The 22,221-nt window shown below is 43.4% G+C and overlaps 1 protein-coding gene across 1 annotated transcript in view; it reads left to right on the top strand.

Moving 5' to 3' along the window:
• The first annotated feature begins 207 nt into the window (after positions 1 to 207).
• Positions 208 to 22,221, top strand: part of LOC124721655 (serine/threonine-protein kinase PLK1-like) — a 262,748-nt gene continuing 240,734 nt past the window's right edge. The window contains exon 1 of the mRNA XM_047246724.1: positions 208 to 570. Within this exon, the coding sequence (XP_047102680.1) occupies positions 328 to 570 (243 nt within the window). The 5' untranslated portion in view covers positions 208 to 327. The remainder of the gene's footprint in view (positions 571 to 22,221) is intronic.

Raw genomic sequence — 22,221 nt, 5'->3', positions numbered from 1 at the left:
GCGACCTTAGAACAGGACAACGGTAGGAGCACCTGCGTGCAGTCGTCATAGCGTTCGTGATGACTGCGCGTGGTCGGCTCGTACTATTAATAGCAAGAACGGGCCTGCCGGCGCGCCGCGGCTTCGCTAGGGCAGTGCACAGACACCGCCCGTGACGTCACGGGCGGCGCGCCGCAGCGCCTCTGGTGGGCCCGGCAGCAGCTTCAAGAAACGTCAGTTCAAGTTCAGGCGGCGTCTGCGCCGGTCACAGCCGAGCGACCGGCATGCGCCTCGTCCCGACTTAGCTGCTACTCATTCGTAACGACGACTCCATCGAAAGCGCGCACCATGAGCCTCGCGATCGAGAAGCACGACAACGCGTTCAAAGGCCTCAACAGTGCCTTGCTATTGGCATGTGAGGCCGAACCAGAAGCATATAACAACAACGACTCGCTGGACTCCGGCATCGCTGGCATCAAAGACCCGCACAGCTACAGCGGCCGCAACAATGATGCAGAGGCGCCCGTCGCGGAGTACATTGTTGACCCCACAACTCGTACGACTTATCTAAAGGGCAAATTCCTCGGAAAGGTAAGATTTTTTTCTTTTTGTGATTATTAAGAGCCTTTGGTTTTCGTGGCCCTGCGCCTTACCCGAAATATTATCTCGGACACTCCGCGTGAGTTTGGCATTGGCATTTATATAGTGGAATACGGGAAATGTAGAGTAAGACGGCCGGCCCTTTGGGTTCCTTTGACAGTTGTCGTGTGTTACACCTGTTAAGCGGAGAAGCGGCAACAGGGCTGCTGGCAGGGTGGCTGTCTGGCTCCGTTGCCAGCTGCAGGGAAGACAAAGGAAGCGGCATGACGCCCCATACGAAACGTCAGAGCGGTGGCGGCCGCATCCTGTCCTACCGGGCGCTTTTTGTCACTAACACAACCTTTGTCCTTTGGGTCGGCCACCTGAGGACCTCAGCCGTGGGAATTTATGTAGCTGCCGGCTGCGCCAGACGCGCTGTGTGTGCTAACCAGCCAGTCTGTTATACACAGCTTTACCTTAAAAAGATGGTCTGCTGCCAATCCCAAATTCTTAACTACGTTTTACATGATGCAGTGACCAGTTGATGAGCAGTCCGTAGTTTGTATACATATAGGCTCTCAGACGTTTAAGATGTGCCTGGTTACGGATAATTTTCATAGTAAACATATCACAGTTGCGTAATTCACCCACATCTGCAAAAAAAAATATTGCTATAATTTTATAAAGGTATCGGTAATGAGTTTTGTAAATAGTTGTAATCTGCATGCTCTATAAGTTTATTTTAACTATGCATGCAAGAATATGTAACCTATGATACTTTGAAATATGCATTTCTGTAAAACATTTACATTGTGGAATAACACAACTGTTGTACATTTCGCATCGCTATTTCATCGGTAAAACTCGGAGGGCTAAGTATAACACGCGGGTCAGGTAGACACAAATGAAGCACGGAGCCCCACCAGAAAACGTGCATGCTTTGATGCTATCCCACATGCAAATAAAACATAATTTAGCCGAATTTTTGTAATCGTAAATTAGTATTCCCACGAGGTGCAGTAAGATCGACAACTATTACATGTGTATCTCAACAGGTGGCATATTTAATGTTATTGTTTCAGTACTCAGGATTTTCTCAGTGCTTTAAATAAAAGGTAAGTCAAAACTTTTGCAACCCAAAAGCTGTACAGAGGAGGAACTGGCGTTGTTACAACGGCAATACAGAATGTATACTTCCCTTGAAAATCATTCGAAAAGTAATGGAAAACGCAGTTCTACCTAAGGACTCTGAAACAAAGAGCAATTCGTTGGGACAAGTTTTTCAGTTATGCTCGAAGTAGTTTGATGTGCGACTGCCGAGCTACCGCTGCCAAGTTCAAAGGACGCCAGCCATTTAAACATCGCTGCAGGCAGCTTACCGATACGGAACACGGAAGAGCGCTCAGTATTTTAATTCTATCGTCGAATGTAAATGATTTCTTGGTGAAACTTCGATATGATACTGAACTGATGATCCTTGAATTTTTTTCAGCGTTTTCACGGTAGGCTTCCAGCGGAGAAAGTTATTGTGGTATTTTTTTCCAAAGAATAACAGTTTGATGCCGCTCTCTACGCTGTAGTCCTAAATTATGCAAATCTTTTCACATGTCCAGAATTCCTACAGACAGTATTTATTTGAAAGTGCTTACCATAAGAAAGCCTTGGCCTTCCGCTAAAATTTTTACCCCTACACTTGCTAACGTTATCAAATTCTCTTCCTACATGCCAGAGAATTTTAAATCCACCGAGCCCTCCGTATATAGTCAATTCGTGCCATAAATTTTTCTCCCCGATTTGGTTCAGCATCACTTCATTATCAGATCTACCCATTTAACTTAAATGGTCTCCTTTAGTATCACTCTTCGAAGTCTATTTTCTTCTTTCTATAACGTTTATCGTCCATGTTTTATTTCCGTATAAGGGTAAAAGCAATATGCGATGCGACTTTATGCGTGACGCTATAACCACAACAGGCGAGTGTTAGCTCTGTTAAGTGCAATTAAGACATTTCGTTGGTATTGGAAGGTATATTTTTTTCGAAAATGTTTCACCGATAAAAAAGCGTCTTCCGGCTGTCTTCTTCCTTTATTGCTTGGTGAAGTGAAGCAGCTGTAATTGACACGGCTAATTTGAAACTCACAGGGAGATCGGAGTTAGTTTAGATCGCATATTGAAAGTTCCTAAACTGCTACATGTGCAAGTGTTACGCATATGTCAAAAATCACGTATTAAGTATAAAAACTCGGCTCCCAAGTCCCACCCCGTTATCTCTTGGTTGTATTGAGAGACGGATCTGTGCGGAACACTGGGTAACATTTGGGTTATGAAGTGACGAAACCTATGAAACTGAATTCGAAATAAGGGTTGTCGTCACAGAATGATCTGTAGCGTAGCCCTATATCTACGTTCAGTTCATATTTAATGTACACTCTGTTATGAAAGCGGCAACTGAAAAGTGAATACAGAAAGTTTGTTGAATTCGTTATCGATGAGTATTTTGGTGCATACAAGGTACATTCATAATACATACGTTACGAATAATGTAACGACGGCACTATGGAACTTGCACCAAAATCTCTCTGTAAGAATACGAAGAAGACACGAACACGCCAAATAGTGAGATCAGAAACGCAGAAATTGTTTTCATACTGACTAACCTGTCTTGTTAGAGCCAGTGCTCTGGGTGTCGCACACACTGCTGTTCAGCTCTGTTCATGTCACTGTGTGAAACTGCTGCACCTCTGTCAGTAGTGCTGGATTCAGTTCGAATGAGCTCATTCAAGGGCATGGGCAGTCGCTGCCAGTGCGCATTGATTTAAATGGGAAAGTTGAAAATTTGTGCTAGCCCGGGATTCGAACGCGGGTCTCCTCAATTGGCAGATGCATTGATCACTGCGCCACCCGGACACAACGGTCATTACAAATGCATGGACTACCCTAGCACGTCTCCCGTCAGACCCAAATTCTCAACACCCACACATCACTGATGTAGTGCCCGTTGCCCATTATCATCATTACTCGCGGCATTTCGCCGGTTCCCATAAAAGTTCGAGCCCGGTATGCATCTGCACTGAAGAGATAAATTGGTCGTCCTCGTCGTAATTATGGATGTGGTGCTTGTTCTTTCGTACGGACATGTCCGAAAGAACAAATATAACATATATGAAATGGATCTTCCTGCTAGGACGGTGAGACACTCTATATGGAACCCTTGCTTTTTGTGGACAACTGTGCCATCTCAGTGTACGTGGGTTGTCGGCTAAAAAGCTTTAAGGGCCCTACACACGCACCGACCGACCGACAGACAGATTGGACGTGTGAGGCGTTTTGACCGACCGACCGACGAATTTTTGTTAACGGGATATTGGGCGGCTAGTACCACACGACAGGCAACACTCCCACCCCCCAACCGCCTACACTTCACCCAACAAATTGTGCCATGTGTAGCATCGTCTTTTGTCTTTCCAACCGCCCGACAAAAGTTCGCCTTTTGTCGCTGCGCACGGGACTAAATGCTGTTCTACAGACTGCGAGGCGGACGAAACTCTGGCAGTGTTTCCGAAGAAATTAAAAACTAGATATGTTCGTGGGACCCGTCGTGCGAGGAGTGTAGAAATGGTGATGAAAGAAATGAAGCATTTGTTACATTTTTAACGAATCCGTAATGGCTTGTGTAGCGCATAGCGTAAAAGGTGTGTATTTTGTGAATAAAAATCCGCCTGCCGTATGTATTTAGGTTTATAGGTTTTATTTCAAACACGTATCGGAAGTAAAACCTAAAAACGGAAATATAGTCAATGGACGTTATTCATAAAATACACTTGCCTCATCGTTGTAAGTCCAGCCTATATCCCCTTCTGCTATGACAAACAAAGTGTGGGAGTTTTTTCAGTACTAACAGTTGCTGAATGCTTCATTGCTTACATATCCGTTGTATCTATTAAATGATGTGCGTAGTCACGATTTCTAGTAGTCCTCTCATTTGAAATAAGTTTCTCAAATATACAGGGACATCTTTTATTTGTTTTCCTTTACCACGATGTATTTCCTCAGGCAACTATAAATAACATTGCAGGTGTCAGGAATAATGTTAGATAATTTCGGGGATACAGCAGCACTAAATATGAGGTCCTCTTAACTTCTGCGAATGGCTAGAAAACGTAATGCAGCTAACAGCCTCACCCTGCAGCTGAAAGCCTCTCTCATGACTATTCTTTTTCGTTTGGAATTGTTTGATGATCAGCAGCTCCGAAATGCAGGTTCCATCCATTCCTAGATAATTACGGAAATCGTCCGTTCCCAGCTCCTTAACAGAGGGTGGGTGAACTTCTGTCTTTGCGTTAGCTACTTCTTTGTCCACAGCTTCCTCTCCACTTTTTTCCTTCTAAAACAGCCAAGTTAAGCCCCAATTTTTCTTTGTGTAAAACCAAACGGGATCTCGTAAAACATAAATTAAATGAACTTAAGATGAACAAAACAGGACGGTGCCGTATTCGCATAGTGCAGTCGGTCAGGACGTGTGTAGGCTGCCACGAATTAGGTCGTTCCTTCGGTCCGCCGATAAATTGATACATATGTAGTGGCCTGTACTCTGACTACATTTCCCTCTCACCTTTGCGAACAACCCACTTCCGCTTGTTGCAGAATGTTAGGTCAGAGTGTTCGAATAAAAAGACAGTATCTGCTGCAGGCATTTACTTTAAAATTTGCGCGTTTCGCGGTAGGGGCGATCTTCAGTATGTGCAGAAATTCTGGAGATGCTCCACTAGAGGGAAACGCGTCAATTTTAAAGTAAATACCTCCAGTAGACACTGTTTTCTGGTATGAAAATTGGATATGTTCCTAGACCAGGCTGGAAATTGAATGGAGAAATATATTTAGGCCACAATAAGTTTTACTATACACATCATACAGTGGCTGGAGATGGACTTCACATTATTGATAACTTTATCTAAATACTGCAATACAAAATGGTGAGCTTGTCTTCGTAGGAAATGTTTTCCAGCGTCCAGTATTTGCGTTTAGAGGGCTGAGAATTCTTATTTTGAAATTGCTTATAAAATCCTACAGCCATATGCCTCAGAACAAATTCCTCATATCCAGTATTCGTGTCCACCGTTAAATCGCCATTCCTGCAGCAGCAGAAGTCCGACGGAACCTAAAATACCATGACGGCGTCTTTAACAGAATCGATGTGACGCCATGAAGTTTACCAGCTGCCAAAGTAGTGTCGACTGCGTATTTAGCTCATTGGCAGGGGAACATCACTTGCATAAAAAGTTAGATAAAGCCAAACTTTCTGCTAAATGGTTTGTGCAGATTTCCCCGCAGCTAGTAAGATATCAAAGTGCCTTATACCTTCAGCGCCAGGGAACATTTACAGTTTTCCAATTAACTCTATTATTATGCATCAGTAGCCCACCACACCCGCTAGGTGAACCTCGATTATTGATTGGGATAGAACATATGGTGCAGTTTTAATGAGGAGCTTGACGAATCTACAATAAAAGGCGATGACTAAATATTTCTCAAATGTTGTTGGAATGATGTTTACTGAATCAGTGTTTTCAAGGGATTGACTGTTCCTGTGCAAGTTTTTCCGTCATCTGAACACGAGTAGAACTGATTTTCCAGTATCAAGAGACTTGCTACGATATAGGCTAACTTGCCGACAATGGATCAGTAAAGTTATACATTTCTTGAATCTCTACTAAAGTAGAAGGCTCTTTATGTCCGAAATTGATAGTGTATAATACATTATCAGCAGTCCATATTGATACATTATGCATCCAGTCGCTTTCTGAGTTTTATCAGTATTTTGTCCCATTAATTTATTTTCGAGCAGGCTCATCAGATGGTATCACAGGAGCATGCATCTCTCTCTCTCTCTCTCTCTCTCTCTCTCTCTCTCTCTCTCTCTCTCTCACACACACACACACACACACACACACACACACACAGTATTTAGGTGCCCTTTACCACCAATCCCCACCTAGGTCGTATGTAAACGTTCCATCAGGCGCGCAAACTTCTCCAATAGGGCCCATTTTAGTACCAGATTCAGTATTAATCTGCATCTAGGGCGTGTTTCTGTGTGCGCAAGGTGAGCTGGGAGAGGTGACTACAGAGCCAACGGTTGCGCCTTGCTGAGTAATCGCGGCCAGCTGTTACGTGGCTTCCTTCCGGCGCCTGACTCACATTACACGGGATATACTGCAGCCGCTACCAACTGCTTTCTCATTTCTCAGATGGTCAAATGCATCATCTTCTAGGTTTTTTAATATAAAGGTCTCACATTCTATGGCATTTCATTCCCACTACCCCACGTAAAAAGCTTCTCGGGTGTTTCAGCACGACAAAATCAGTGGAAATGATCGAAAGAGTACGCAGACAAGAAAATTCATTTATTACTATCTTCATCATGTAAACAAGTTTTGAGCGTTAATAACTTATAATACCACAGCGCGTTTCGATGCTTCGCTACACATCAACTGCAGGTGTAGAACGACGTGGTTAGCCTTAGTGTAGAGCACAGACGCCTTTACACTTCTGCAGGTCAACTGCAAAAACCTGTTCAGCACTACGTAATTCTACAGCTGAAGACTGTGTGAATCATGGAAATGCATAGCACAATAAACAAGTGAGTACTACAGAACACTTTTTTCTGTTTGTGTGTCGCAGTCCAGATGATGAACTTCGTGGACAAATACTTTGATATCTTAGTGCAGATTCACTACATGAACATTGCGTTCTTAGAGTCAACTACAAAAACTTACAGAAAAATCCGAAGTATATGTGAAATGTGTACGCAACTGTGAACAAGAAGACATCCTGGACAGTATACGACAGCTAAACAATATTTCATCGCAATACGCGCGTGAGGAAAGATGTATAAAAAATGGTAATCGAAGAGTTTTAGAAAATGAAAGTGGAACGCGTCTGCCCCAAACAGCTATTTAGATGCAGAGACGGAGTATAGACATCAAGAAGATGCCAATAACTAATCTCGCAACAAAGAGACGACGGAAACTACAAAACGAAGAGTATACTCCTTCTGGAGATGTCAACGTACACGCTTGTATACAGAGAGCAAAAATTAGACTCATTGAAAGTGTGGTTCAATCCATTTTTGCAATATGCAGACATTTTTTAGGTTTGTTTCCATCAGGAATTGCGTGGTCCACGACCGTATTAATGAGATTCAAGATGGGAGAAAGGGCAGCACGGGTTATAAATTTTTAATCAGTTTATTGCAGATTTCAGCTACTGTATAGCTATCTTGAGGGCATTTATATCGAAGTCTTGATGACTCATCGTAATTAAAATCGCACATGGTACCACATTGACATTGCAGATAACAAACACTTAAACTTGAATATAATTGCGCTGAAGATAGCGACGTAGTAGCTAACATCCGTCTGCAATAAACAGATTAAAACTTTACGTCCGATGCTGCCTTTTCTCCTATCTTGGACACAAACATCTGTAGCAAAATTTAATTCTGGTCAGATTTTCGGTAGAAACTGGTAGTGAGAGGATGGCAACTCGGTTATGCTATCATGACATGTGCGACAAGTGTCTTCATTCAATACCGTGTAATCTGAGCTCGAATGTGTTACATGAAAATGTGTGAACCAACTAACCATATATGATGTTACGTGATGCGCATGGTTGAGTAGTACCTGCATAACAGAACCATAAAATATGTTTTGTAGGATAAGAAGTAGGATACGGGCAGACATGGTGTTTTTTCAATTATGGTTTTTTCCGTCTTAAACCACCAGATGCGTTTCGTTTTTATTTACAAAGCATCTCCTGCGGTCTTACTGAAATATAGTATACATAATGATTCTAAATTTTGCTGTTTGTAGATTAAAAACAGGTTTTCGTCATAAATTTGGTGTACAATTTACGTATCGTGTTTTTCCTCCCTTTTACATGTTTTGAAGCCCACTCATGAGTAACAGATACTACCGAGCGGGATAGCGCAGTGGTTAGCACACTGGACTCGCATTCGAGAGGACGACGGTCAAATACGTGTCCGGCCATCCTGATTTAGGTTTCCGTGACTTCCCTAAATCGCTTATGGCAATTGCAGGGATGGTTGGAAGGTTCCTACGAAAGGGCACCGCCGCTTTCTTTCTCTGTCCTTCGCTAATCCGAGATTGCGATCCGTCTGTAATGACCTCGTTGTCGATGGGACGTTAAACACTAATCTCCTCCCTCTTTCCTCCTCGTAAGAGTTGCTGAGGAAGACAGCCGTGCTACCGTACGCACTAGTGTTTCGCACCTCAGATTACGTCAGTATGGGGAAGGAAATCGGTCGTGCCGTTTCAGAGGAACCATAGTGCCATTTGCCCCAAGCGATTTAAGGAAATCACGGAAAACCCAAGTCTGAATGGCTGGTCGGGGTTTTGAAACATCGTCATTCCGAATGCGAGTCCAGTGTGCTAGCCAATGCACCACATCGCTCTGTAAGAAGTGAATCTATGCTGACAATGGACTGCAAAAAATCATGGGGCTGAGCGCATCGTAGAGCTGGTTCAAATGGTTCAAATGGCTCTGAGCACTATGGGACTAAACTGCTGTGGTCATCAGTCCCCTAGAACTTAGAACTACTTAAACCTAACTAATCTAAGGACATCACACACACCCATGCCCGAGGCAGGATTCGAACCTGCGACTGTAGCAGTCCCGCGGTTCCAGACTGCAGCGCCAGAACCGCTAGATCGTAGAGCTGGGTGAATGCATTAAGGGAAAATGTGAAGTAATAAAAATTATTGCACTCTCATTTCTGCGTTAACATAAATAATAGCGTTTTGTAAGATCTATTACGATTGCTATACAGGGTGAGTCTGGAGGAAAGGTACATACTTTGAGGGTTGATAGTATTAGTGATTCTGAATATAGTTCAAATGGCTCTAAGCACCATGGGACTTAACATCTGTCATCAGTCCTCTAGACTTAGACCTATTTAAACCTAACTAACCTAAGCACATCACACACATCCATGCCCGAGGCAGGATTCCAACCTGAGACCGTAACAGGTGCGCGGCTCAGGACTGAAGCGCCTAGAACCGCTCGGCCACAGCGGCCAGCGATTCTGAATAAAAAAGAACTTCATATGGACATATGCCATATTGCGAATGGTTTTTGAGGTGGAACTCATTTAGTATCACTTCTAGGCATTCTTCTTTAACAATTGTAAGCCCGTACATAGCAATAAAAGCGTGTCGCAGTACAAAATTAAACTACATTAAATTTTCTACAAAAAATGTTCCTATTCATTTTTTCTCTAGTATTAATATTTTGCACGAAGAGTGCGCGAGATATTGAAAATCTCGTGTGACGCGCATGCGTTGTAGTGTAGGTAGGTTTTGTACGCCAATTTGAGGTAGTTTCCAGATTTAATAGACAAGTTTCCTGTATCAAACTGTTCGTCTTAGCATCCTCTACACAACTGTGGTACATTGTGTACAACGACGACGTTTGAGTAATGCTGAAAATAAGTGTAAATTGAATATGTTCTATCTCGGGAACCATTCGGAATAGGGCATATGTCCATATGGCGTTTCTATTTCAGAACCACCAATACTATCACCCCCTCAAAGCATGTACCTTTGCTCCTGACAGACCCTGTATAACGATTAAGAAGCAGTGCAACATACAGCGCAGACTAAAATTATCAAATAATACACCGTCTTCCAGAAGCCAAATCTCCACCTCGAGTAGTGTCTACCCATAGGTAGCGTTGTTTTATCTTTTTGAATAAAAATACAAATACTAGTGGGAATGTAATCGGTATTGCCGAATTGCTGTTCGTCGACCTTCATTTTATACCGAAAATATAACGGAAATGAAATTTAATTATAGGTAGGTGGTTTTAGTAGGGTAGTATATCGATAATGTTTATGAGGTATTAAATTTTTAAATAACATCGTAGCTTAAGTTTACTTGTCCGTTAGTATTCTTTTGTTCCTTAATTGGTGCTTTGGGTTAGGCACCACAACGAATGAAACTTCGTAGCAGATTAAAACTGTGTTCCGGACCGAAACTCGAACCCGGGACCTTGTATTTGTTCGGGGCGGACGTCCCATGACGCTATGACGCTTGTTAAAATGCATCTTTGGCCCATTAACTCTTTTTTTATTTTTTTTATTATTACAGAGGGCAGCTTATCCTCTGACCGAACACGTTGAGCTAACGTGCCGGCATGAGCTACCCAAGCACGACTCATGCCCTGTCCTCACAGCTTTATTTCAGACAGTACCTCGACTCCTACTTTCCAAACTTCTCAGAAGCTCTCCTGCGAGAAGGTAGGAGACGAGGAACTGCCAGAAGTAAAGCTAAAGCTGTGAGGACGGGGCTCGAATCGTGCTTGGGTAGCTCAGACAGTAGAACACTTGCCCGCGAAAGGCAAAGGTCCCGAGATCGAGTATGGGTCCGACACACAATTTTAATCTGCCAGAAAGGTATCAGCGCACACTCCACTGCAGAGTGGAAATCTCATTCTGGACCACAACGGTTGCCCGTTTCAGTTATTTTGGCCCAAAACACAACCACAGCAAGCAAATCCGCCATCTTGTTTACAAGGAATACGCCACGTCTGCGCCTACTCGTGTATCAGTGTATAGTCTAGGAACGTTGTGCGGTATAGTAACATAACACGATTTACTTATTAAATGGTCACAGTTACGAACGTGGACATCTCTTTTGTATTCTGTCTGAAGGCTTAAAGCGCGTCTTGGCATAAAAAAGCTATATATCAAGCAGCTGCTTGAAGTACTTCAATTCACAGCCTCGGGGCTTATTTAATGGAAAGGTTCAAACTACAATATTTTTTCATAAGGAGATTATCAATCATAAATATCCACAAATGTAAATCTGTAGCGCAAAATCCTTCCCACCACCGATACAGGCTGAAAGAATCGCACGGTAGCCAAGAAACAACCTAGTGGCAGCACCGGGAAGTGATAAAACTCCGATCCCTACCCTCAACGTCTTCCCAAAGCTACACATCACATTATCATCGTATGACTGTTACATTAATGCTTAGGAACAGATGTAAAATTGTACACACACCCCAAAAAGTTTTGCATCACCTCGCTTCCGAGAGTTCCGGAACCTGTACAGAAAATTGGAATAGAGATCAACTTAAACACCGTTTCCGCCCTTTTTATTGCTCATGAAAACCGTACATTGCATGTTGTACCATCATACAGCGAGACATTCAGAGGTGGTCGTCCATATTGTTCTCACACCGGTACCTCAAATACCCAGTCCAGTATCACGTCCTCTTGCATTGCTGCATGCCTGTATTCGTCGTGGCATGCTATCCACAACTTCATCAAGTCACTGTTGGTCCAGAGTGTCCCACTCCTCAACGGCGATTCGGCGTAAATCCCGAAGAGTGGTTGGTGAGTTACGTCGTCCGTAAACAGCCCTTTCCAATCTATCTCAGGTATGTTCGATAGGGTTGATGCCTGGAGAACATGCTGACCACTCTAGTCGAGCGATGTCGTTATCCTGAAGGAAGTCATTCACAAGATGTGCACGACGGGGGCGCGAATTGTCATCCATGAAGACGAATGCCTCGCCAATATTCTGTCAATATCGTTGCACTATCGGTCACGTATCGTACAGCCGTTACGGCACCTTCCATGACAACCAGCGGCGTACGTCGGACCACATAATGCCACCCCCAAAACAGCAGGGAACCTCCACCTTGCAGCACTCGCTGGACAGTATGTCTAAGGCGTTCAGCCTGACTGGGTTGCCTCCAAACACGTCTCCGACGATTGTCTGGTTGAAGGAATATGGGACACTCATCGGTGAAGAGAACGTAATGCCAATCTTGAGCGGTCCATTCGCCATGTTGTTGGGGCCCATCTGTACCGCGCTGCATGGTGTCGTGGTTGCAAAGATGGACCTCGCCATGGACGTCGGGAGTGAAGTTGCGCATCATGCAACCTATTGCGCGCAATTTGAGTCGTAACAAGACGTCCTGTGGTTGCACGAAAAGCATAACTGAACATAGTGACGTTGCTGTCAGGGTTCTTCCGAGCCATAATCCGTAGGTAGCGGTGATCCACTGCAATAGTAGCGCTTGGGCAGCCTGAGTGAGGCATGTCATCGAGGGAGGGTTCCTGTCTCTCTGTATCTCCTCCATGTCCGAACAACGTCGCTTTGGTTCACTCAGACGCCTGGACACTTCCCTTGTTGAGAACCCTTCCTGACATAAAGTAACAATGTGGACGCGATCGAACCGCGGTATTGACCGTCTAGGCATGGTTGAACTACAGACAACACGAGCCGTGTACCTCCTTCCTGGTGGAATGACTGGAACTGATCGGCTGTCGGACCCCCCTCCGTCTAATAGGCACTGCTGGTGCATGTTTGTTTATATCTTTGTGTGGGTTTAGTGACATCTCTGAACAGTCAAAATGACTGTCTCTGTAATACAGTATCCACAGTCAACATCTATCTTCCCGAGTTGTGGGAACCGGGATGATGCAAAACTTGTTTGATGTGTGTATATGCTACATTCGCAGTGACGTATTGAACCCTCAAAACTCTTGTCACAGTGGCACTGAATGGTATTCACACTCAAGGGCAACTTGTGGGCATGTTACATTATTTTCGTTGTTTCTGAACTGTAGCAGCACCATGCTAAAAGCCACGGGGCTCACATCCATATCTCTGCCGCGAGCTGCTTCCATTCCACTCATTTTAATCACTTCGCCGAAACTACACATCTGCACTTCGGTGACGAACGAGGGAAGAACGTACAACGCAGCAACTTTTGTTTTGGGAAATACAGCTCTAAGTGTTAAATGTAATTACATACGTTGTTTCAAGTACATGGTTGTTTTTGTCAAATAATACCTCATTTAAATCGCTCGTTGATCTGCTGGTCGTAATTTTTTTACGTCATGCTGTTTTTCAGTTAATTGTTCTATGGCCTAGATACGATAATTTTCAAGTTTTCTTGTAGAGTTTCACAGATAAATGACCTTGGTGGGTCGTAGAACACACACTTCTTCGTATTTTAAAATCATTTTTAGTCTGCTTTACAGTTAGAGGTGCGGTACATCACTTGTGAGAAGTCGAATACGCAGACATTGCAGATATGATGTAGTAGGGAATATTATTCTTTCATGATTGAAATTCCATAAACACTTTTGAAACGTAGTGAAAGGTAACCGTGAACGTCCTGTTGATGCAGTGCACTCCAGTATAGGGTACGCAGTCGTCACGAAATGTATTTAAAAAAAAAAGGTGAGAAGAGTTCGTAAACTTGGTAAAGTAACGATAACACAGTTAACTGTAAAACTGTTACAGTAGCCATTACCTTTGGTCCTCAGAGGAAGCATTTCAGTTTTTATCGCGTTTCGCTTAAAGCTGCGTTCCTGCGGTCAGATTAGGCAATCGTACTCTACAATTTAATCTTGTAATGTACACAAAATGAAATCTACGCCTGTGTACCAAAATCTAGAAAAGTCGTGACTTCTTAGGTAAACTGCAGGAACACAGGAAAATCTTTCTGCGTTCATACATAGTCACTGTCAGGATCACGATAATTTAGCCGTAGGTGTTTCACAATTTTTTCCGTAAAGTGTAATTCAGGATCTTTGTTTCCCTTGTGTTCAAAAATTATCATCAGTCACACATTCAGATCAGCATTTTCATTATGATGGTGATAGGACCTGTGTACTATCGGCAGCGACTACGCAGAGCCCATTCACAGCATGCGAAAATAGGAAGCAATTCTTGTTTCAGTAAGTCCAGAAAACTTAACGTCTTCATAAAACCTCAAACACTACAAAGAAATGTGGAAACAATGGTCAGTGTGGCACTAGGTATCTCTGTTAACGCAATGAAACTTTGAACATAGGCTGCAAACAGTGAGATGTAAATATCAGGAGCTTTGAAGATAAGAACTCGCGTGGGACTATCTTATCGCCTTCTGCCGTTACTTCAATGGCCACAAAACTGATTCAGCAAAATGTCTAGAGGACAGGGTCCCAGTTATCACATAAGAGTTTAGATGCAAGCTCTGTTACTTTAGTTTTTGTTTCCACGAGTTAAAGGCCTCCAGAGTCAGCAATTTATTTAGGTATGAAACACTAGATTGCTTGCCAAAAGGATGCGGAATGGCTTCACGGTTGTATAGGTGACAGACCACCTCAGGTCCAAAGTTGGTTAGCCGGCAGGCGAAAGTGAAGAAGAATTGCAAGGCTTGGTAAGTGGAATCGACATTTTGCTCAACACAGAAAACCGACCGAGAGTGAACCAAAGAAAAACGAAGTTTCCGCGGAGCAAGAGAAATGAGATTATCAGTTAAGCTATCATAAAAACCCGGACATCACGTAGTAGAAGTGAAGGAATTCTGCTACCTTGGAAGCAAAACAATTCAAGACGGACGAAATAATGAGGGTGTTAGAAGTAGACTATCACAAGCAGAGAGGGCATTCCTCGCTGAAAGGAGACTACGATAATCAAACATAGGTATTAATTTGAGGAAGAAATTTCTTAATGTACTTCTGGAGCACAGGATTGTATGGAAGCGATACAGTTTGAGATGTGATGTTATAAAGGGTTGAAGTTGAGGTTCTCAGTAGAATCAGCTAAGAAATTAAGTGGAAAACCATAAGTAGCAAAAGACTGATGGCCCCTAAAACAAAGGTTGTAAGACTAATTTGTCAGGTAACGTGCCATTGATCTCTGGCAGTGCCTTGTATATCTGAACAAATAAGGTTCAGTGGTTCGCATTTACGGCGAGTCGTTGTGGGACTGAATGGGCCGTTTTTCGGATTGGAGGGAAGACTTCGTGGTAAATCACAGTGGTGTGCAAACCAACGTTTGTATCGACGTATTCTTTAAGATACGGGAAGGTATCTGCAGTGGACTCGTTTAAGAAACGTTACCGGCTTCCGCCAGCGTGCTTTAGCGAACTCGTAGAAACGCTGATCTAAGATTCCAAGGCATTCTGGCCGCATCATTGTTGTTCTTCGTCGATCACCAGGTGCAGATAAATTCTGCAGTCGGTGGTGAAGAGTATCTGACGCAGTTAATACAGGTTCCTTTGCCGGCCATTGTGGCCGAGCGGTTCTGGGCGCTTCAGTCTGGAACCGTGCGACCGCTACGGTCGCAGGTTCGAAACCTGCCTCGTGCATGGATGTGTGTGATGTCCTTAGGTTAGTTAGGTTTAAGTAGTTCTAAGTGCTAGGGGACTGATGATCTCAGAAGTTAAGTCCCATAGTGCTCAGGGCCATTTGAACCATTTGAACAGGTTCCTTTCTGTGTATTCTCTTCCCTGCCATTTTAGCACACCGCGGCGCTGTGGAATTATTACTGTTATTTGTGATGAATACGTATGGTCTGATTGAAATTACTCAACAGTTCTACGCATTGGAGCTGGTTTCCTCCAATTAGAACGCTCAGCGTCACGCCCGAACCGTTCACCATAGCCGAAGTTCCACGACAGTTGGTCAGTTCACTTCCAGCTGCTTGTCCGGCTTTTTCTTGATGTGTCTGGCACATTTATTTCGTATATCACACACACACACACACACACACACACACACACACACACACACACACACAGGCGTGCGCGCGCACCAACGAAGTACATACGTTTCATTCATAACATTAACCAGACACTACTGCATTCTTACGCACAAGGCGCGATACATCGCCACACTTAGTTATGTCACAAAGATTGACTTACATTGTAAAGCTTCGCACGACATTGCGTGACGCCGAATTGTAGAAGGTTGCAGTTGATCGTTGGGACTGGAGCACCAGACGTAAATACAACAACCTATCGCAATATAGTGGCGTAGCGCAATGGTTTGCGTAATAATCCGCCGTGTAGAGGGTCGTAGGTTCGAACTCGTCCAAGGCACCGAATTCTTATTTCTAAATCTAGTGAAAAGACGTCAATCACTATTTTTTTCAGCTAATGGGTTTGAACGTGTTCTTTTATTTCTAATACTTTGCCGCGTCATTGTCATCGTATTGACTTTATTTGCTCTTATTTTTCTTTCTGTCACTCTGTTTTCGTTCGGAATCTGCCTTTGTCGCCTATAGTCTACAGCCAAGTTCCAACCAGGCCTGCTCATAGGTTGGTAACGCAGCAACGCCTTTAGCCAGTGTGAATATAGTTTCAGGTAACCAGTGCTAGCGAGAAATTACGGTTTGCTTTTAGCGCTGAAACTGAAATTTTTCTACCTCGAGTTTGCTCGCAGAGATTGGCTGTAGCCGCTGACAATAAAGCGATTGCGATTTAAGTTATGCCACAAACTGTTGACCACATCTTCTCGGATACATTGTGAACATCCCGAAATTGTGGTTACGGAATTAGAATTATATTAATACCTTCATCTGCTAACAGGTGAAAATGTGTGCCCCGACCGGGACTCGAACCCGGGATCTCCTGCTTATATGGCAAACTATCCATGTGAGCCATCGACGGCACAGAAGATAGCTCGACTGTGGGGACTATCTCGCGCACGCCTCCCGAGAGACCCACATTCTCACCTTGTATGTCCACACACTACATTCGTAGTGTCCCACCACTTCTGCTTCTGTGCGAATGCACACACATTCCCCGAACTCTTACGGGTCTTGGTAAGAATGTCTTTCACGTGTAATGAGTGTTGGGGTGGGACACTGCGAATGTAGTGTGTGGACATAAAAGGAGAGGATGTGGGTCTCGCGGGAGGCGTGCGCGAGATATTCCCTGTAGTCGCGCTATCCTCAGTGCCCTCGGTGGCTCAGATGGATAGAGCGTCTGCCATGTAAACAGGAGATCCCGGGTTCGAGTCTCGGTCGGAGCACACATTCTCACCTGTTAGCAGCTGAAGGTATTAATATAATTCTAATTTCGTTTTAGACGGCTGCAGGTCATCAATGGTGTCTGTTCTTTCGGACGACACCATAGCCATATAAGTATAAAGTTGTGGTTAGGCTAGGACATGAGTTTAAATGAAGGGCTGGAAAACGTGTAGTCTGCCGCAGTTCGGTGTTTGGTCACTTAAAATCAGGTGCCGACAGAGCATAATGCATTTCTGTCATCCCTCGCAGCGACCACTTCCAACGTGGGTTCGCGTTACACATTAACAGCATATGTGAAGTGACCCGCCGTATTTCTGTGTCGCCCATAACGGAGCGGTAGCCGGCGGCCGGGTTGGTAACAATGTAGCGGCAAATGACAGACGTAAACGGTAAAGTAGTTTCCATCAGAATGAAATTTTCACTCTACAACGGAGTGTGCGCTGATATGAAACTTCCTTGCAGGTTTTAATCTGCCAGGAAGTTTCATAATTTTCATCATATTACAGTAGTGTTGACCGCGTGTGATCACGCCGAGGTAGGCCTTAAGTCTTTCGTGTCTAATGATAGCAGCTATATATCGTAATGACGTCTCTGAGGTGTAGGCTGATTTGGTGGGCAACTTTCCGCGCTTACAACGTTTCTTTCCGTGAAATGAGAACGCGCGCATGCTCTAAGCTTGAAATGACTCTTAGAGCCATTTTTGGCGGGCTGAATAGCGTGCACAAGCAATTTCGCCTCGTTCATGTACGTGTTACACTGAACTGTACTTATGATGCAGGCTGACTTTGTGACGTTCCTCATATTTTGGACAACATTTTGATAATTTTAAAATTTTTTGGGGCGCTGCAGTAAACAGAAATATATCTTTCTTGAACAGCATTCTAGGGTTCTGTAGCGACGAGTAAGAAATGGTCTCCACGATCAGTACCACTAGCAGGGAGACTGGTCGAGCCATATGGTACTGAAGTATGCCAGCGTTATGAGGAACTGAGTAAAATCATCAGTGTCGTACTTGGCGATTCTGAACAACAGGGATCCACCAACATTTAGCCGCAAAACTAAGAAATTTTCTGTAGCAAATATTAACTGTTAAAAACCACTTTGAGCTTAATTAATGCTGGGGGAGCCTAAATGCCATTAAGCCTTGCCGCTATAGTGCCACTGTGCTGTAAACTATTTATATCAAGAGACAAATGACACGTATTTTGCCGAGAACGTACGATTAGTTCGTAAGTTAAACGAAGGCTATTAAAGATTTCCGTTGCACGGCAGTCTCTTCAGTCGGCGTTAAGATTATCCACACCCGATTTCTGTGCAAATCGTGGTCTGTTCTCCGTGATTTTGAAGTTACTTGGGTCTGACAGTGTGATAGTTAGCCGTTTTAAGATTTTTCCCAATAAATGCACTGTAATGGCATCCCGGAATTTAATTAAGTTAGCTACCCTACTTCTCTGGGCGAACCCAACGTGCTACGAAAATTACATCAAGGCACAACATCAGCGAGGAAACGGCACAGAACGAGTATGGAGGAGTTCTAAGCGTAGATTCATTAAGTGTATCTAGGAAACAGTTACATTTATACAGTTTATAGTGGAAAGAAACCACCAGTTTACTGTATGTCGCCATTGAAAAATAGTATGTAGGTTTAGTACCACAGGTGTGGTGGTGGTGGGCAGGGAGATCTTGCACCTTGCACCTCGTACCTCCATTTTCAGGTACGTAGCTATTTTCTATGATTAAGAGTGCTGAGAAAGAAGTTTCCGATTTAAAAACACCAACTATGCAGTTCATAAGGAGGTGTTTTGAGCAGTTTTTCTCTGTGTGCTGAAGGTTTGGCCGGCCCATTTCTAAATCCTGTATAGGGTATAAGAACTTGGTGCGAGGTTGGAAAAGAAGTGGATTCTATTATCCCCGTCACAAAGGCAAGTTTCTAACGAATCTTTTTCTATTGATCACTGGCTGGTGGAAACTAGTTGTGAAATGCATTTGTGATGGTCGTAAAAAAACAATCACTTACTAATCTTCATAGGCATTATGTCAGTTTTCCAAGTTTTCTGAAGTATGCGGCGGGATGCTAGTGGATTAGCAGCAGCCAGTCGCCATATGACACAAGAGAGCAGCGAAGTGCGAGTTGGAGCTAGTCGGCCCCGCCCACTTGAGAACGTCACGCAATGTGGTCTTAAAGGCGAAGCACCCCAAGCTATGTGCAACGTTCCACTTACGCACGCTACATTGGGGTGCCTGGAGAAAATTGGCTCCAGTATTGATGGGATCTGTAGTTTCGAGTGGAAATATACTTGGGACTCACTCGATCGCTACTTCTACTTGTTCTATAAAGCTGTTTAATGGCGCTGTTCGAAAACTTATCAGTTCAATCAGCTAAGTTGTCTGACTTGTTTTTAAACGCTTTTTACCATTTCCTGCCGCTACTGCGAGTATGATCTGTGTTCGTAAATGTATTAATAAACGAAAACGACCAGCGGAAGCTCACAAAAATGTAATCTTGTTTTCTTGTATCGAAGAACATAGATCACCGTAATAGAACCAAAACTGATAGGGGCAAGTCTGTCAGATGCTTGACGAATGTACTGAAATTATTACACAGTAATAGTTACACTAAAACTTGGGTTAGATTAGTAGTCTGAATTTGATCAGGAAGTGCATGTAGTACTTAACTTCCATACTTTGACAGTATTAATAGAAACGACAGAGAAATCGGAATCGCATTGAAACTCTAAAATCTAACCAAAATGTGTAATGCAGAAAAATAGACTTTCAGGATAAAAACTGAAAATTTCCTCACATGCACGTGTTACTGCCTTCTGTCCTATCAGGCTGCTTCTTGTTCTGTAAACGATCAAATGTTGTGACTAGAAAGCTACAGAAATTTTGTTATCCATTTTGCTCAATCAAACGGTATTTTAAAATCAGCAGAGTAGATTCATCGCTTAAACTAGATGAATCAACGTTGTTTTATAGCTGTAAACTGACATGTACTAAACGACACACAAAAATGATAGAAAGTAGGAATGTGGGTTCTGAGGGCAATACTACTCGATAGAAAAACAAATGAAGGTATCAAGGAAGAATTAAACATGTTTACTCTGAATGAAGGCATAGTGAAACACATTATGGGAAGATCATGTAACAAGAATGCAAGAAAGCAGAAAATGGTTCAAATGGCTCTGAGCACTATGGGACTTAACATCTGAGGTCATCAGTCCCCTAGAACTTAGAACTACTTAAACCTAACTAACCTAAGAACATCACACACATCCATGCCCGAGGCAGAATTCGAACCTGCGACCGTAGCGGGAGGCAGAATTCGAACCTGCGACCGTAGCGGTCGCGCGGTTCCAGACTGAAGCGCCTAGAACCGCTCGGCCACACAGGCCGGCCCAAGAAAGCAGAACATCAGTCACTGCTGAATTATAAATTGGAACAAGGAAGAACGGGAAACTTCTACTTGAGTACTACGCTCCACGAAATTATTTTTATTTTCAAATTGACATTTAGTTAAATTTAGGTACGTTGAAATATAAACTAGAAAATTGAGTTATTTTCTATAAATACGGATCACAGGTAACTCCCTGTGACGAGTATGTCCATTTATTAACTATAAATTGTTTCAAATGTTTTGACAAAGAAGCAGAGTATTGCACATCTTGTGAATCAACCAAGTACTTGAGCAAGTGAGAAAATATCGCCTATAACACGCATGCCGACTAGTGACGAATGGTCTGCTTCATAAGTAGCTGTTGTTCATAGAAGTAAAAAAAAAAAAAACACACACTGCGCGCAGGAACACTCAAACATTATTCATTTCTTTCGAAGACCTATGTATTTCATTTTCGGATTGTATATTATTATTATTATTATTATTATTATTATTATTATTTTGTTGTCTTACACCTCAATATGATACCACAATGAAAAGGAACTGCACGAGACGGACATTCAAACGAACAGTCTGTAATTTTGTGAAACTTCCGCTGCAACAATACTTCAATAGTGTCGCAACAAATTCGGTAGAAACTCAGCTGTGTGCACCACCCTAAAACATACAGCCCGTTCATAACGCTGAGAACATGCCCCATGATATCACATGTTTTTCGCTTCCCGGCGCTTGGTGTTGACAGGTTCTTGTGACAACTAATAGAGAGAGGAACGTTAATGCGGTAAGTGATTTTACGTAGAGCACGTTGGATAAGCCTAGTTGTCGACCAGCGAGGTGGAAAGGAAGCAGGCTGCTGAGAACAATGCGCGAAATGCTGCACGCGCCGACCTTGCCGATATTTACATAGGCGCTGACGTAACTCTACCGCCAGATAACCGGTGCACCTCTGAGGTAACACATTACCCTGCCCGTCGTGTTCCTTTTATGCGGGCGAAGCCCCTTCGTTAGTTTCGTCAGCGGAGGCGAAGGGCTTCCACGCTACACGAGGAGCGAGAACTTTAAACCGCACATTACGCGGCACTTTCGAGAGGTGAATGCGCTTACCTCTGCAGTTGAAAACGCAGGCTACATGCACACGACTAACCGTACTAAACATACAAAACTTCTGAACCCTCCCATTTTCGTTTACTCATTATGAAATTTATATACGCTTTTATAACAAAGTACTAAATACATAATTTAAAAGGTAGAATAAAAATGTCTTCTAATTTGAGGCTTTTGTGTTAAGTTTCTTTAGCTATTTCAGCGTTTCACGTGGAGAATGTCGCCCTGACTGGTTTCCGTCCAGCCCAATAAGAGCTTGTAGGCCCCAAACTGTCATCTTCCGTCTGCCCATTCTCAGCATCATTAGATTTTACGCCACCACC

The sequence above is a fragment of the Schistocerca piceifrons genome, chromosome X, assembly GCF_021461385.2.
Source record: "Schistocerca piceifrons isolate TAMUIC-IGC-003096 chromosome X, iqSchPice1.1, whole genome shotgun sequence".
NCBI classification, from domain to species: domain Eukaryota; kingdom Metazoa; phylum Arthropoda; class Insecta; order Orthoptera; family Acrididae; genus Schistocerca; species Schistocerca piceifrons.
The sequence above is the reverse complement of the archived record's forward strand: the minus strand, read 5'-3'. Positions and strand labels throughout refer to the sequence as shown.